This window comes from Canis lupus, chromosome X, assembly GCF_011100685.1.
Source record: "Canis lupus familiaris isolate Mischka breed German Shepherd chromosome X, alternate assembly UU_Cfam_GSD_1.0, whole genome shotgun sequence".
Classification (NCBI taxonomy): Eukaryota; Metazoa; Chordata; class Mammalia; order Carnivora; family Canidae; genus Canis; species Canis lupus.
This window is the reverse complement of record NC_049260.1, coordinates 31,438,172-31,451,159: the sequence shown is the minus strand read 5'-3', so window position 1 is coordinate 31,451,159 and position 12,988 is coordinate 31,438,172. Positions and strand designations below refer to the sequence as shown.

Here is a 12,988-nt window from a genome sequence, read left to right as displayed (position 1 = left end):
TGAGGATGTGAAGCAACTGCAATTCATATATGGCCAGTGGAATGTACATAAGTACAACCTATTTTGAACTCTTTGTTGTTATCCACTAAATTAAAGTGATTGCATTCTTATGTTTGTACCCAATAGAAACAAGCATTAAATGTGCAACAAAAGCATGTACAATGTTATAAACAACATGTTTCATTATATAACAAACTGGGGGAAAAAACCCCAAGCCCATCAATTAAAAAAAAGGAATTTTTTTTGCAGTAATGAAAAAAAAATGAAGAATGGTACATGAATGGGTCGGTAAGTCCTGACTATCATTTTAGAGCCTCCCATTTAAATATGAGTGAGGGGTGTCTGGGTGGCTTGATGGTTTAAGCATCCAACTCTTGATTTTGGCTCAGGTTACAATCTCAGGGGGATGAGACCAAGCCCCACATTGGGTTCCATACTCAGCAGGGAGTCTTCTTGAGTTTCTCTCTCCCTCTGCCCCTCCTTCATGCTCCCTCATACACTCTCTCTATATATATATCAAATAAATAAATCTTTAAATATGAGCAAAACAAGTATCAGGAAAGTTTTGAATAGGCAAAAAAGGAGAACAAAATTTATTTATTTTTATTTATTTATTTTTAAGATTTTATTTATTTATTCATGGGAGACACAGAGAGAGGCAGAGACATAGGCAGAGGGAGCAGCAGGGTCCTCATGGGGAGCCTGATGCAAGACTTGATCTCAGGACCCCAGGATCACCACCTAAGTCGAAGGCAAATGCTCAACTACTGAGCCACCCAGGAGTCCCAGAAGAACAAAATTTATGATTAAAGACAAAGACCATGACCATTTAAAATGAAATTATATCTTAAGCATATCAGTAAAAATATTATCAACATGGGATAAGAACAGATTGTTATGATTTAAAAACAAAAACAAAAACATGTAAAAGAAACACCCAAACAACAACAACAAAAATGGTCTTGGACGTTGATAGCAGACATGAAAATTCAACAGAAAGCATGGAAAATAAATTCAGGTAAATGTATCTGAATGCAAAAGCACAAATGTTGGTAATAAAGGCCAAAGAATAAGAAAACTAAAATAGCCCCCACATTCTAAAACTAAAACATGGATGTTGTAGGAAGAGAGAAAACAGAGGGAGAGCATATTTTGAGACTTCCAGAAACTGAAAGTCATGTGTTTCCATATTGAAAGAGACCCCAACTACCTAGAAAAATGTATGAAAATAGAAACACACCAATTCCTTAAAAATTTTAAAGACACTGGATACAATTAATGGCTGTGCAAACTTCCAAAGAGGATAAGGATCCAGAATACAACTGGTTAAAAATGTAGTTACTATGAAACATCTATTAATATTATGCAACTTTTAATTATATACAGTATGACTTAGATAAAAAGAAATTATGCTTTAGAACAACCTGACCAAAAGTAACAAGAACTTAAAAAGAAAGAGAAAAGCACCTTTTAGTGGAGTGAAAACAAACCATCGTTATAAAACCGGTTGTGCTAAGTATGTTCACATAAGTGTATCACATTTGTTAATAATTTTATATGTACATAATTTTCATACATTAATGAATTTTTAAAACAAGAAAAAATATAAAACTAGAAATAAGTTTGTTAATAAGGTAAAGCAGACACTGCTAGCACCCTTCCCAGTTCCCCTAGAAGATTTTTACCAGTTCTCTACCATCAGACCCCAACGTCTACATGCTTGCTGTTCATCTTCCATCTGAGACTTTCAGATGGTCACCCTTGAGTCCTGCTGCCTCCTCAACTGTACAAACAGTAGAAGTTTATACCTCTTCCCAAGGAAGCTTATAGTGACCAGTATGAGAATTCAAAAGCTGAACATCGTTGCACCAAGACAGGGCAAACTCTGAGATGTGATTTATGCTAGAGCTCTCTGCAGGATCAGGTAGTCTGGGGCTGTCCCTGCAATCACATCCTTGCTTGGTTTCTTCTCTTTTCTCATCCTGCTTCCCCTATCTCTTACTGATTGTTCTTAATGGGACCACTTCCTTAATAAATTACTTGCTACAGATTTATTTGGCTACAGATCTGGCCCTGGGAGAATTCAACATTCTTCTGGAGAGCCAAGGGAGAGAGATTAACAAAGAGGTACTGATTTGCCCACTGGTGCACGTGCTCTTTAAAAGTAGGGATTGTGGGGACGCCTGGGTGATTCAGTTGGTTTAGCGTACAACTCTTGGTTTCAGCTTAGGTCATGGTCTCAGGGTCTTGAGATGGAGTCTCGAGAATAAAGATAAAAGTGGGAATTGTGACTCAGTACCACTATGTATCAGCATCAAACCTGGTACCAGACATCTAATAACAGCTCAATGATGCAAATATAAATGGTCATAACTCCAGGGCACATGGTATTAGCCAAGTGACCAAGTATTCTCCACTGTCCATTGCTGACCCCCTGCTTTGCCTTGACCAAACTTTAGTCAGTCTCCTATGTTTCCTATGGGCCCCTGAGCTCTGCTTGTCCCCAAGCCTAAGCAAGCATAAAGCATAACAGGCCTCCTTCCTTTGGCTTCCTCTGGGAATCGGCTTAGCATAGGGCAAGGCTTTCCCCATCAGTGCCCACCAGTCATTTTCCTTTCCTTGTCTGGCTTTCTCTCCAAACAGTCTGCTTATCTCTTCTTGTCCCACCTTTAACTTCTGTTTGATTTTGAGATGCTTGCAGATTGCTGAGATCAGCGTTCTCCAACTATTTCAATAGTCCCTTTCTCTCCCTTGTTAACAATCATTTTGAAGAAAAGCCTCTCCTTACTAAGTCCTAATTTGTTTTCCTTTCACATAAGTTTTCCATGGGGTAGTTTAAATGTCAAAACTTCCCTGGAAAAGAAAATTAATTGCTCAAAATATATTTATGTCTTCCCAAGAAAGATTAAGGGGATTATAACAATATTCTTTTAGATAATGTTTTTTCCTTCCACAAAATAACTTTATCCATACTTACTTTCCAATGTCACATTGCATTTCTGGTACTGTGGTTGGTTTTGGTAATTCAGTAGTTAATCTCAGTAAATACCAGAACTCTAGAGCCATATCAGGCTGGAAAATAACGCTGGTGGAGAGAAATAAACAAAATCCTGTCAGTGGTTTTAGTTTGTGTAATAAAGTTGGCAGAAAAAAAAAATCCTAAATAGGTAGTTTCAAATGCAATATTTGAAAACTGCTCTGTGATCCATTCTATTCTTACTGGAGATATATTTAAAATTTTTTCATTTTTGTTGAGAAGATCACTTCATTATTCAGAAAAACTGTCATCTTTAATATCTGTTTAATAAATGCCTGTTGAATGAATTAAAAATATTTAAACGTTAATGAATTCAAATGTATTGCAGGAGCAAGAACAAGAAAATTCCTGCTTTCTGTGATTAAATCCAACTCAGTTTGTTGAATTAGACACATGTATATTTTCATGTGAAGGCTATCAAGTGACAGGCAACTCTGGAGAGCTTTATTATCAGCATGTGCTTGCCTTTGGGGGAAATAGAGACAGAACCTGTGACAGTCTAAAAGTGTAACTGGAAAAAATAAACAAATGAAAGTACAGCCGGGCTAGTATCTCAGCTCTGTCATCTTTTATTTAAGTAGACTTGAACAAGTCACTTAAAATAATTTAGAAGGCTTTATTTCAAAGTATCAACAATAAAATATAATGCCACACTAAAACCATACCTTTCATCTCTACAGCCTGTAGTTGCTGGAGTATACCGTACCACATAGCTGATACATTCTAGCGGATACAGTATAAATTGCTTGAGTCCATTAAGGGCAGCATTGGATAATTGCACGTCTAAGTGAATCATTGTCTCTTTGGGATTCGAGAGAGGTATTTCAATGCAAATGGTCTCCTAGAATTACAGAACAAATATATAATCAGCTCTTAGTGTCAGCATAGAGTGAATCATTGTTCTTTTTTTTTTTTTTTGAATCATTGTTCTTTAAAGGAAATGCAAAGAAAACTTTTATGCAACATAAGGCCATTTGTTTTATTTTTCTCCTTGATCCGCTATTGAATATATCTCACTCACTTTTAATCTCTTACATGTTTTCCTTGACTAATCTTGGTAAATGATAATGTTATTTTTTTTTCAACAACAAATACCCCAAGACATTCATCTAGCTAAATGGTAAGGAAAGTGTAAAATTACATTTAAAATATAGTTTTCTTCAGTACTATTGCCATTTATCAATGTTTTCTCTAGCTGTGGTACTCAAACTTTAGCATGGCATAGGAATCATTTGCAGAGGTTGCTAAAACATAGATTACTGGCCCCCTGCCCCAAAGATTCTGATTCAGTAGCTCTGAGATGGGGCCTGAAAATACATATTTCTAAAAAGTTCTGCCGATGCAGAGGACATACTTCAAGTATCTCTGTACATCAGCAACAAATACCAGGGAAAATCTAAACTAAGAAGACAAATTATGTTGATAATTCAACTACCTTCTTGTTTAGATTCCTTCTTTCCATACTGGTTTCTCCTGTCCTGCCTCCCTAGGTACATCCACTCAGCCCTGGAAGACACTCTTCAAGTTCCAAGACATTTCTTGATCCCCATTCTGACCTATTCTGGCTAATGGCTTATATTTCATCCCATTACAGTCATGATCTCCACTATAGTAAAAGTCATTAGTTAAAACAAAAGTGTTGAAGGTGATTGATAGGACATATCTCAATCTTGAACAAAGATGAGTTGTCTATAATGCCTTAACCTAACAAAATAGAAAATATTGGACATTTCAATCATATTTCAAAGCTTGGTAATGAATGTACTTCAGGACTTGGAGGTATTTTGAAACTTAACACTTTAGAGGAATGACAAAAACAACCTTGCTACTGAGCTGGTAGGGACAGGCGGTGATGAAGAAAGAGTTATTCACAATACATATCTTCAAGATACAGCTTCATCCACGGAATGAATGTTTGCTTGATTACAGATATATAAATAATTGAGTGGATAAATGTTACATTTTAGGGGAATGGAAACAGCATTGAGTGTGGTGAACAACATCTGGTAAGGAAAGATGAAAATCAAGAATATATACAAATTTACAATTAAACTGGGATATCATATGTTATAAATCAGATTTAATTATAAATGCATTGGAAAATGACCATCTACAATAGTTTCAGGAGATACTAGAATCATGGATTTCTAAAATATATGGGCATTTAAATTGCAATAGTAAAATAACCAATGCTCATAATTATAAAGAAGGAAAATAAAAATATAAAATTTAAAAAACCCAATAATTACATTATGTCACAGAATTTATCACTTCCTAGGCAATCTGAAGTATTTCATGAGACTGTTAGAGAATTTAGCCTCCTAGGAAGTTTCTAAGGGTCTAACAGATCAACAACTAAACCATATGCCAGGATAACAAATACCAACAACCATATATTGGTCTAGAAACTTTGCCCAGGTCTTTAGACAGAAAACCAAAATGAGATATCTTTGGACTAGACATTTGTCCTAGTCTATATTACTTGGATATTTCTCAGAGAAGGTCAGTGTCAGTTTAAAACAATGCTGTGGCTTATTCTTCACAGAAGTAAAAAAAATACTAGGATCTGAACCAGTGATTTTCAAAATGTTTTCATCACAACCTAGAGTAATTCATTTTACATCATGACCTGGCTCACATACACACTGGAAAAAAAAGAAAAGATTCACAAAACAATTCCTACTCTTCTCACATGTGACATTCTCTGATACTTTCTATTCTCTTTTATTCTATTCTATTTCTTAAAAAAAAAATAATGCTCGTTTTGACCCACTCACGTTTTTGAAACCTATACTTTGAAAAACTCTCATCTAAAGAGGAATGAAGTACTGGAATATCGAATTGCTTTATGTCTTATCACATATAGACTTTGAACAAAAGGTAAAACAAAACCACTTTCAATCTACTGCTATCTCTGTGAACTACAAGTCATTTAACAGAAGCATGCCCTAGTGTTACAAATGTGTTAGGGCATTCTACGGTTGGCCGAATCTTAAGAGATGAAAATGGGGATGGCAGCTCTGGGGCACTTGTGTAACAGCTCCTGTTTGACACATCCGTGGCAAATATCACTACTTGATCACTTCACTCTTACCCAGTATGTCTGGACACTCCCTCAAAATTGAGCAGCCTTCCAGAGAGCAATCGTTAATTGCTTCCAACTACTTGCACTAAGCAGTACTGCAATCTCTAAAGAAAGCCTGCAATCAAATTCTCTGGGGTCTCAAAACCAGCAATAGACTCAATAGAAATGAATGATTCATTACAGTAAAAAGCTTTAAATTTCCAATTAATTAAGAGTGTGGTATTTCTAGTCTGGTAAAATATATGTCAATTTTAGTTACAATATTATAAAAAACAATTTCTAACTTCATTATAATTTGAATATTTAAAAAAATAATTTGAATATTTTTTCAAGTTTAAATAGATTAAAAACTCCTAAATTACACCTTTAAAATATAGTATTGTATGAATAATCTCTTTTAAATATACATCTGCCAAAATACTGTCAAAATTAATTTAGACAAGATTAATTTTCTAACTATATTTCTTAAGGCCATAAAAATTAGATATTTCTTTAAATATTTCATGTATTCAATAAGAGAAGAGATTTTTGTCATTCATGATTTGATGAGATGATCCAAATTTGTAAGTTTATTCTTAAAATACCTCCTTTGTGTTAGCTATATTCTCCAAAAATACAGAACTATTTTCAACACATGAAGCAGAATGTATAAAGTCATCTGCAAAGATGGCCAATAGTCTTGTTGTCTAAGGCATTCTGTACCCCCCATTCCATTTTATGACAAATAACTCTCACTCAATAAGAAGTATAAAGCCTGCTGAATTTCTGTGACTATTTTCTCCATATAAAAGGTGTGAAATATTTGGCTAGTGTGTGTGTCTTGCCAATGGTATATTCTTCCAGTTTGTTTTTTTTTTTTTTTTGGTATTCTTCCACTTTGATGGGTGATTTTATAAGGTTTTTTAGAATCAAATGTACATCTATTTGGACTGATTTTGGTTTTGGAAATTCAAGTGAAACAGTGATTATACACAGTGACTTCAAAAATTGTCTTTTTTCTTTACATGGCCTCCTTTGGGTGCAATGACACAGTATTCTTTTATAAGGTGTCCAGTACTTTTCTCTGGATTGTACTGAAGGAATATTTTAACTAACATAATGACTGTTGAAAGAAATTGCTTCCATTTTTCATAATCCTTTTATAAAAGGAATAAATTATGTATATTTAATCCCATGGAATATAAAGATTTTAAAGCATGAAGACGTTCATAAAATGTTGAAATTCAGAATGCCGAAAAAATTCAAACATGCAGCTAAGATTGGAATATGTTTAAAATGTGTACAAACAGATGTATTGAATTTTGCAAATTATAAACTTTTTCAGAGGTAGTTTGAATACTTACATCTATTTTTTTTTAAACAAATTATTTATTTATTTGAAAGAGAGAGGGAAAGAGTGGTTGGGGAGGGTCAGAGAGAGAAACTTAAGCAGGCTCCACTCCCAGGGCTCAATCTCACAACCCTTAGATCACGAGCTGAGCTGAAATCAAGAGTCAAATGCTTAATTGACTGAGCCACCCAGGCGCCCCTCTATATTCATTTTAAAACAAATATAAAATATTTTCAGGGGCGCCTGGGTGGCTCAGTTAGTTAAATGTCTGACTTTGGCTCAGGTCATGATCTCCAGGTCCTGGATCAGACCCCACATGGGGCTCCCTGCTCAACGAGGAGTCTACTCGTCTCTCTCCCTCTCTGCTCACTCATGCTTGTGCTCTCTCTCTCTCTCTTTCTCATAAATAAACAAATAAAAGAATAAATAAATAAATAAAATCTTTAAAACTATTTCAGTATCTAAATATAACTTATATGTTTCTTATTTTCTTAAAATAGGAGAAACATTTTTGAGAAATTTAAAGACAGAAATTTTAGATCAGGTCATTCCCATCTTTCCACTCTCTAGTAGCTTCTAATTGCACATGGAATAAAATCTCTTATCTCACTTTCTGAGGTCCTGAAAGACTTGGCCCTGCCAGCTCCTCTGATTCAAAGTACTTCCTCCCCACTGCTATTTCTGTCCAAGCTCCAGCCTCACAAGCATCTTTTCTGTTCCTGGAGTGCCTGGGCTCTTACCTATTACCTCCCTTCCCACCAAGCTCGTTTTGTTCTGAACATCTGTTAGTTGCTCTACCTGGGTACATTTCCCCAGTCTTCATGCCACAGTCAATGAAACTCTGGACTATTTTTGTTGGTACAATCATCACTAAATTTAGATTAGGCATTTATTGTCATGGTAACAGATAAACTGGATGGACTAACTTGGTAGAGTACCATCTGAAAATGGTTTCTCTTCCACTACTGATCTTCCAATCTGGCAGGATCTCCCTTTCTCCATCTCCTTGTTTTCTCAGGGTAGTTCCTAATGCTAGAGGAGTCTCGTTATCAGATCTTGAAAGAGGTACAATAACAATCAACACTTTCATTTGAAATCCAATGAATATTTTTGGTGATCTTTCCTCCTGGCACTCCCTTCTTACCCTCAGGACATGTAGTAATTTTTCAGACTGTTTGTGAGGAAGAAAGTAGACATGACCTGCTCTTTTCAAGCTCCTGCTCTACCTCTCCTGCAGTCACTGCGTTAATATGGCTCCTACAGGTTACAGGATGAATATGGTGCAAGAAGTAAAAGAACAAAGACCATTTACTTAATTGATACTGACTGATCTTTTCCAGTTGACTTTCTAGGTCCTTCTCTTTCTCCTCTTTCTAGCATTACGCCATGTAGACTTTTTCTCTTGGGTTCTTCTTACTCTAGCCAAATGTATATTGAGCAGATCCTTTTAAAATAGCCCAACCCAGTCCCCAGACACTGAGGAGAATCCACTTTGATCTACAAGGTTTTGTCATGTGCCATTAAAAGTGCAGCTGCTGGGGATCCCTGGGTGGCTCAGCAGTTTAGCGCCTGCCTTTGGCCCAGGGCCTTATCCTAGAGTCCTGGGATGGGGTCCTACGTCGGGCTCCCTGCACGGAGCCTGCTTCTCCCTCTGCCTCTATCTCTCTCATGAATAAATAAATAAAATCTTTTAAAAAATAAAATAAATAAAAGTGCAGCTGCTGTCACTCTAGCCATTTTCCCTCCATTCCATGGTCCAGACTTTTAGCGAGAACTCACCAAAATCCAATGGGCATTAAAGTATCAGTTTCCATTCTTTAAAGAAGCCACTCCCCCTCTCTTTGTGATCTGGCCAATGCATACAGAAGCTGGACAAGGGTGATAGGCTAAAGGGTTCTTATCTCTTGGCATGGCAGAAATATCATCCCTCCAGCAAAATTCTGTGCTCTCCTTCATGATATGAAGACATCATTGGGCAGGAGCTGCCCAACCAGAGGTTACATTTCCCAAACTCTCTTGCACCCAGGCATAGCCATGTGATTAGTTCTCTCTAGTAGGTGAGTGGAAGTGAAGTGTGCTGCCTCTGTGACAAGATGATTCAGAAACCAGTGGAAATTCTTTTCTGTTTCCTTTTTCTTTTTCCATCTATATGCAGCTATTGTGTTAGGCCATTGAAATTTTGGACTTTGTCATGTCAACTAAAAACATCATAACTAGAACATTTAGTGACTCCTTAATAAATGGCAGAGCAGCACCTTTCATAACATGGAGACAGAATTATCTATGGTTCTCAGGTTGTGTCTTCACTTGAAAATGTAAGATAACAGAAAACCTTCCCATGAAATATGTTATTCCAAGGTTATTTTTGTTTTCTGTCTGACTCAACTAGAATGTTAGCTCCATGCAAATAGGGGCCTTGTTTGTAATATTCATCACCGTTCCTCAGCACCTAGAACAGTGTGAGGGATACCAGACACAATAAATATTCATTAAATAAATGTGCAATTTATAAGAGACCTTAGTGTTTGTATATAAATCTAATGGTTAATGTGTCTGATATTCTAGATACTTCAAACTGAATAACACAGCTTCCATTGATAAAATCTTACTCAGAAGGAGTTTAAAAATCTTAAGTTAACCTAGGCCACCTCCTTTCATGAAAATTACGGGTAAGGACAGCTGTGAGAAAGACAGTGGGTTAATTTTATCATTTGGTTGCCAGTTCACACCTTCTCCGAACAGGGAAAATTCAATTCACTGACTTTTGCACTGAAAACCTCATCACTTCCCACTCTAACTGGGTCAGAGTAAGTCAACATTATGATTTTTGCCCATTAAAGCCTAATGGAGTCAATGACAATTCAATATGTACCAGCAGGAAGTATTTCCCACCATATCCTCTCCCAGGAGATAATTATGAGTTCATTTAAAATGGACTATTTCTGAGGTGGCTGGCTGGTTCAGATGGTAGAGCATGCAACTCTTGATCTCAGGATTGTGAGTTCAAACCCCATGTTGGGCACGGAGCCTATTTAATTTAAAAAAACTTAAAGTGATTATTTCTGAGGTCCAAACGTACAATATTAATTTAAGTTAGGCACAACTTATATTAAGGAAATTTTCAATTTTAATTTTATTCTATTTAAAAACATCACCAAGTCAATAAACAAACTATATTAAAGGGTATTTAAAAATGTACCATGTAATTCAGAGGAAGTGATAACTATAGCCTATTTCAGTAATTTTCCAAAATTGAAAAGTCAGTGCCAGCAGTTCAGAACTCAGAGGAAACAGGCAGATAGCCGTAAACTAGAAACACCCTTGTCATTCTTCTGCTACTGCCACCTGCATGTCCCTATACCTAAGGAAGTGATGCTTCACACCTCTACATCCAACGTGGACATACAGAACGCAGAGGTGCAATCAAGAAGGGCTGCCAGTGTCAGACTGGGGGATGATGTGGGAGTGAGGATGTACTTGACAAGCACTGAGGAGCTGTGGAAAAAGAAACTCCTGCAGAGTCTATAGGCTCGTTCACATGTATTCAGACATTTATCATAACCTTGGGGGCAGGGGTGGGGGTGCAGGAACTATTAAAAGCAGCGACAAATAGAAATATAATTGATTGCAGGGAATGCTCCCTAGGAAGTAGCCTCTAGCTTAACTTTTAAGACAGGGTCTCTCTCCCTCTCCCTCTGCTTTCTCTCTATACACACACATATGTATACACATAGAAAGCAAAACGGATCTCTCCTGTCAAGAAGGAGCCTGTGTCAAGCAGTGACGCAAGCATTTAAAGATACTGCAGCTACAAGATACCACCAGGACTAGCATCAGCTGGCTGACACCCCAGAAATGAGAACAAGCAGAAGCAGGGCAGGTCTGCAGGGGCCCAAGACTGATGAAATCCCTTTAAAAAGGGGAGGATTTTTGCAGCAAACTCTCAGACTCTTCAGACATGACTTCTCTATGTCTGACCACTTGAAAAAGGCAGCTGCTGTTGAAGGCCCTGCCTGATTGATCTCTGAACAGAACTGAGATCCTTCACTGCTTGAACACAATAGGCAGTTAGTGCTGAGAGCTGACTCAGACCAGACCTTACCTCAACTGCGTCCACAGACTGACTTTGCGGTTGGTTCATTAACTTCCTATACCCTTCTGTTATCTCGTTTGTTGTGTGGCTTGTCTTATGTTCTGTTCTGTGTGCCATGTGAGAAGCCAAGTTTCATCACATGGTGAAATATCATTGAGTTTGGAATCCTGAACCTGCTTTATAATTATGATTAACTTTGCTTTATGACTGATTAAAGCTGACATTGTGGAAAGGCACAACTCGTGTGTGTGCCTTCATGGCATGCTCAGGACTGTATATGTAGATACATACATGTACATGTACACATAGGGTCTACATTTTATCTTCTCAAGATAAATTCAAAGCAGAATTTTAATTTTTTTACATCAATGTTTCATGAGGAAGAAAAATTTCAATATCATGTACAACACCAATTATATATGATCTTTCACCTGGAAAAAATAAAGAATATAAAAACACAAAGAAAAGAAGAAAAACACAGCAAAATGAGTAAATCAAAATATATACATTTTTATTATGAAGGGTAAAATTTTTTTTTCAGATTTTATTTATTTATACATGAGAGAGACAGAGAGAGAGGCAGAGACATAGGCAGAGGGGGAAGCAGGCTCCCCATAGGGAGCTGGATGTGGGACTTGATCCCGGGACCCCAGGATCACGACCTGAAGGTAGACGCTCAATTGCTGAGCAACCCTGGTGCCCCCGAAGGGTAAAATTTTAAACTAAAAATTAGTTGAAAATGGTTGGCAACTCACAAATGTTTTGTATGAACGTTTTTACATTTGACGCCAAGGGCATTAGTAGTGTTTTTAACTATGCTCCTGAAGGGGAGAAAATTTTGCCATCCCAAGATATGCCTCTTTGGCATATTGATTATTTTAAACTGGTTATTTTTAAGAAACAACAAACACACTAGAAGCTCCTCGGAAAACCAAGTAGGAGTTACCCTATTGTAAGAGACATTTACATTTATACAGAAAATCTGCATTTGTAAGAGTGTCTCCCACACTACACTAGGAAGCGGTGAGGGATGACTGAATCTCTAGAGACTCTTAATCAATGGAAAAGGCAAAACTTAAATCTGTATAACAATATTCCTCTTATTTACTATGCTTTTCCTATTCACCCCCCATAAAACTGACTTCCCACTCCCAACATTTTACTGTATCTTTAGCTGAAGATGGGACTTAAGATGAAGGCTTTGGCCATTTTGGAGTGTTATTCAGTGTCTAGGGTCTCTCCCACGTACACAGGAAGGATGTATACATGTTATTAAACTTCTGTTTGATCTTCTCCTGTTAATTTGTCTCATATCAATTTAATTCTTAGACCAACCAAAAAACCTTCAAAGGTATAATAAATGTTTTCCTCCCTGACACTCTTCTCTTACTAACTTGTAGAAAGACTTCTGAGTTTCACCATTAACAATACAGTGAATTTAAC

General features: G+C 36.8%; 1 protein-coding gene across 5 annotated transcripts in view; it reads right to left on the bottom strand.

Annotated features, from left to right (window-relative positions):
* CFAP47 (cilia and flagella associated protein 47) overlaps positions 1-12,988 on the bottom strand; it is a 504,616-nt gene that overhangs the window by 133,603 nt on the left and 358,025 nt on the right. For 4 of the 5 annotated variants that reach the window (XR_005386242.1, XM_038587158.1, XM_038587160.1 and 1 more), the window contains 2 exons: positions 3,703-3,878; positions 2,978-3,085 (listed from right to left, as the gene is read on the bottom strand). Coding sequence is in view for 3 of the 5 variants with exons in the window: in XM_038587158.1 (XP_038443086.1) it covers positions 2,978-3,085; positions 3,703-3,878 (284 nt within the window). In the remaining 2 variants the exon portion in view is untranslated. Of the gene's footprint in view, positions 1-2,977; positions 3,086-3,702; positions 3,879-4,858; positions 5,041-12,988 lie in introns of those variants that run through there. The other variant, XR_005386243.1, reaches the window with a different exon arrangement.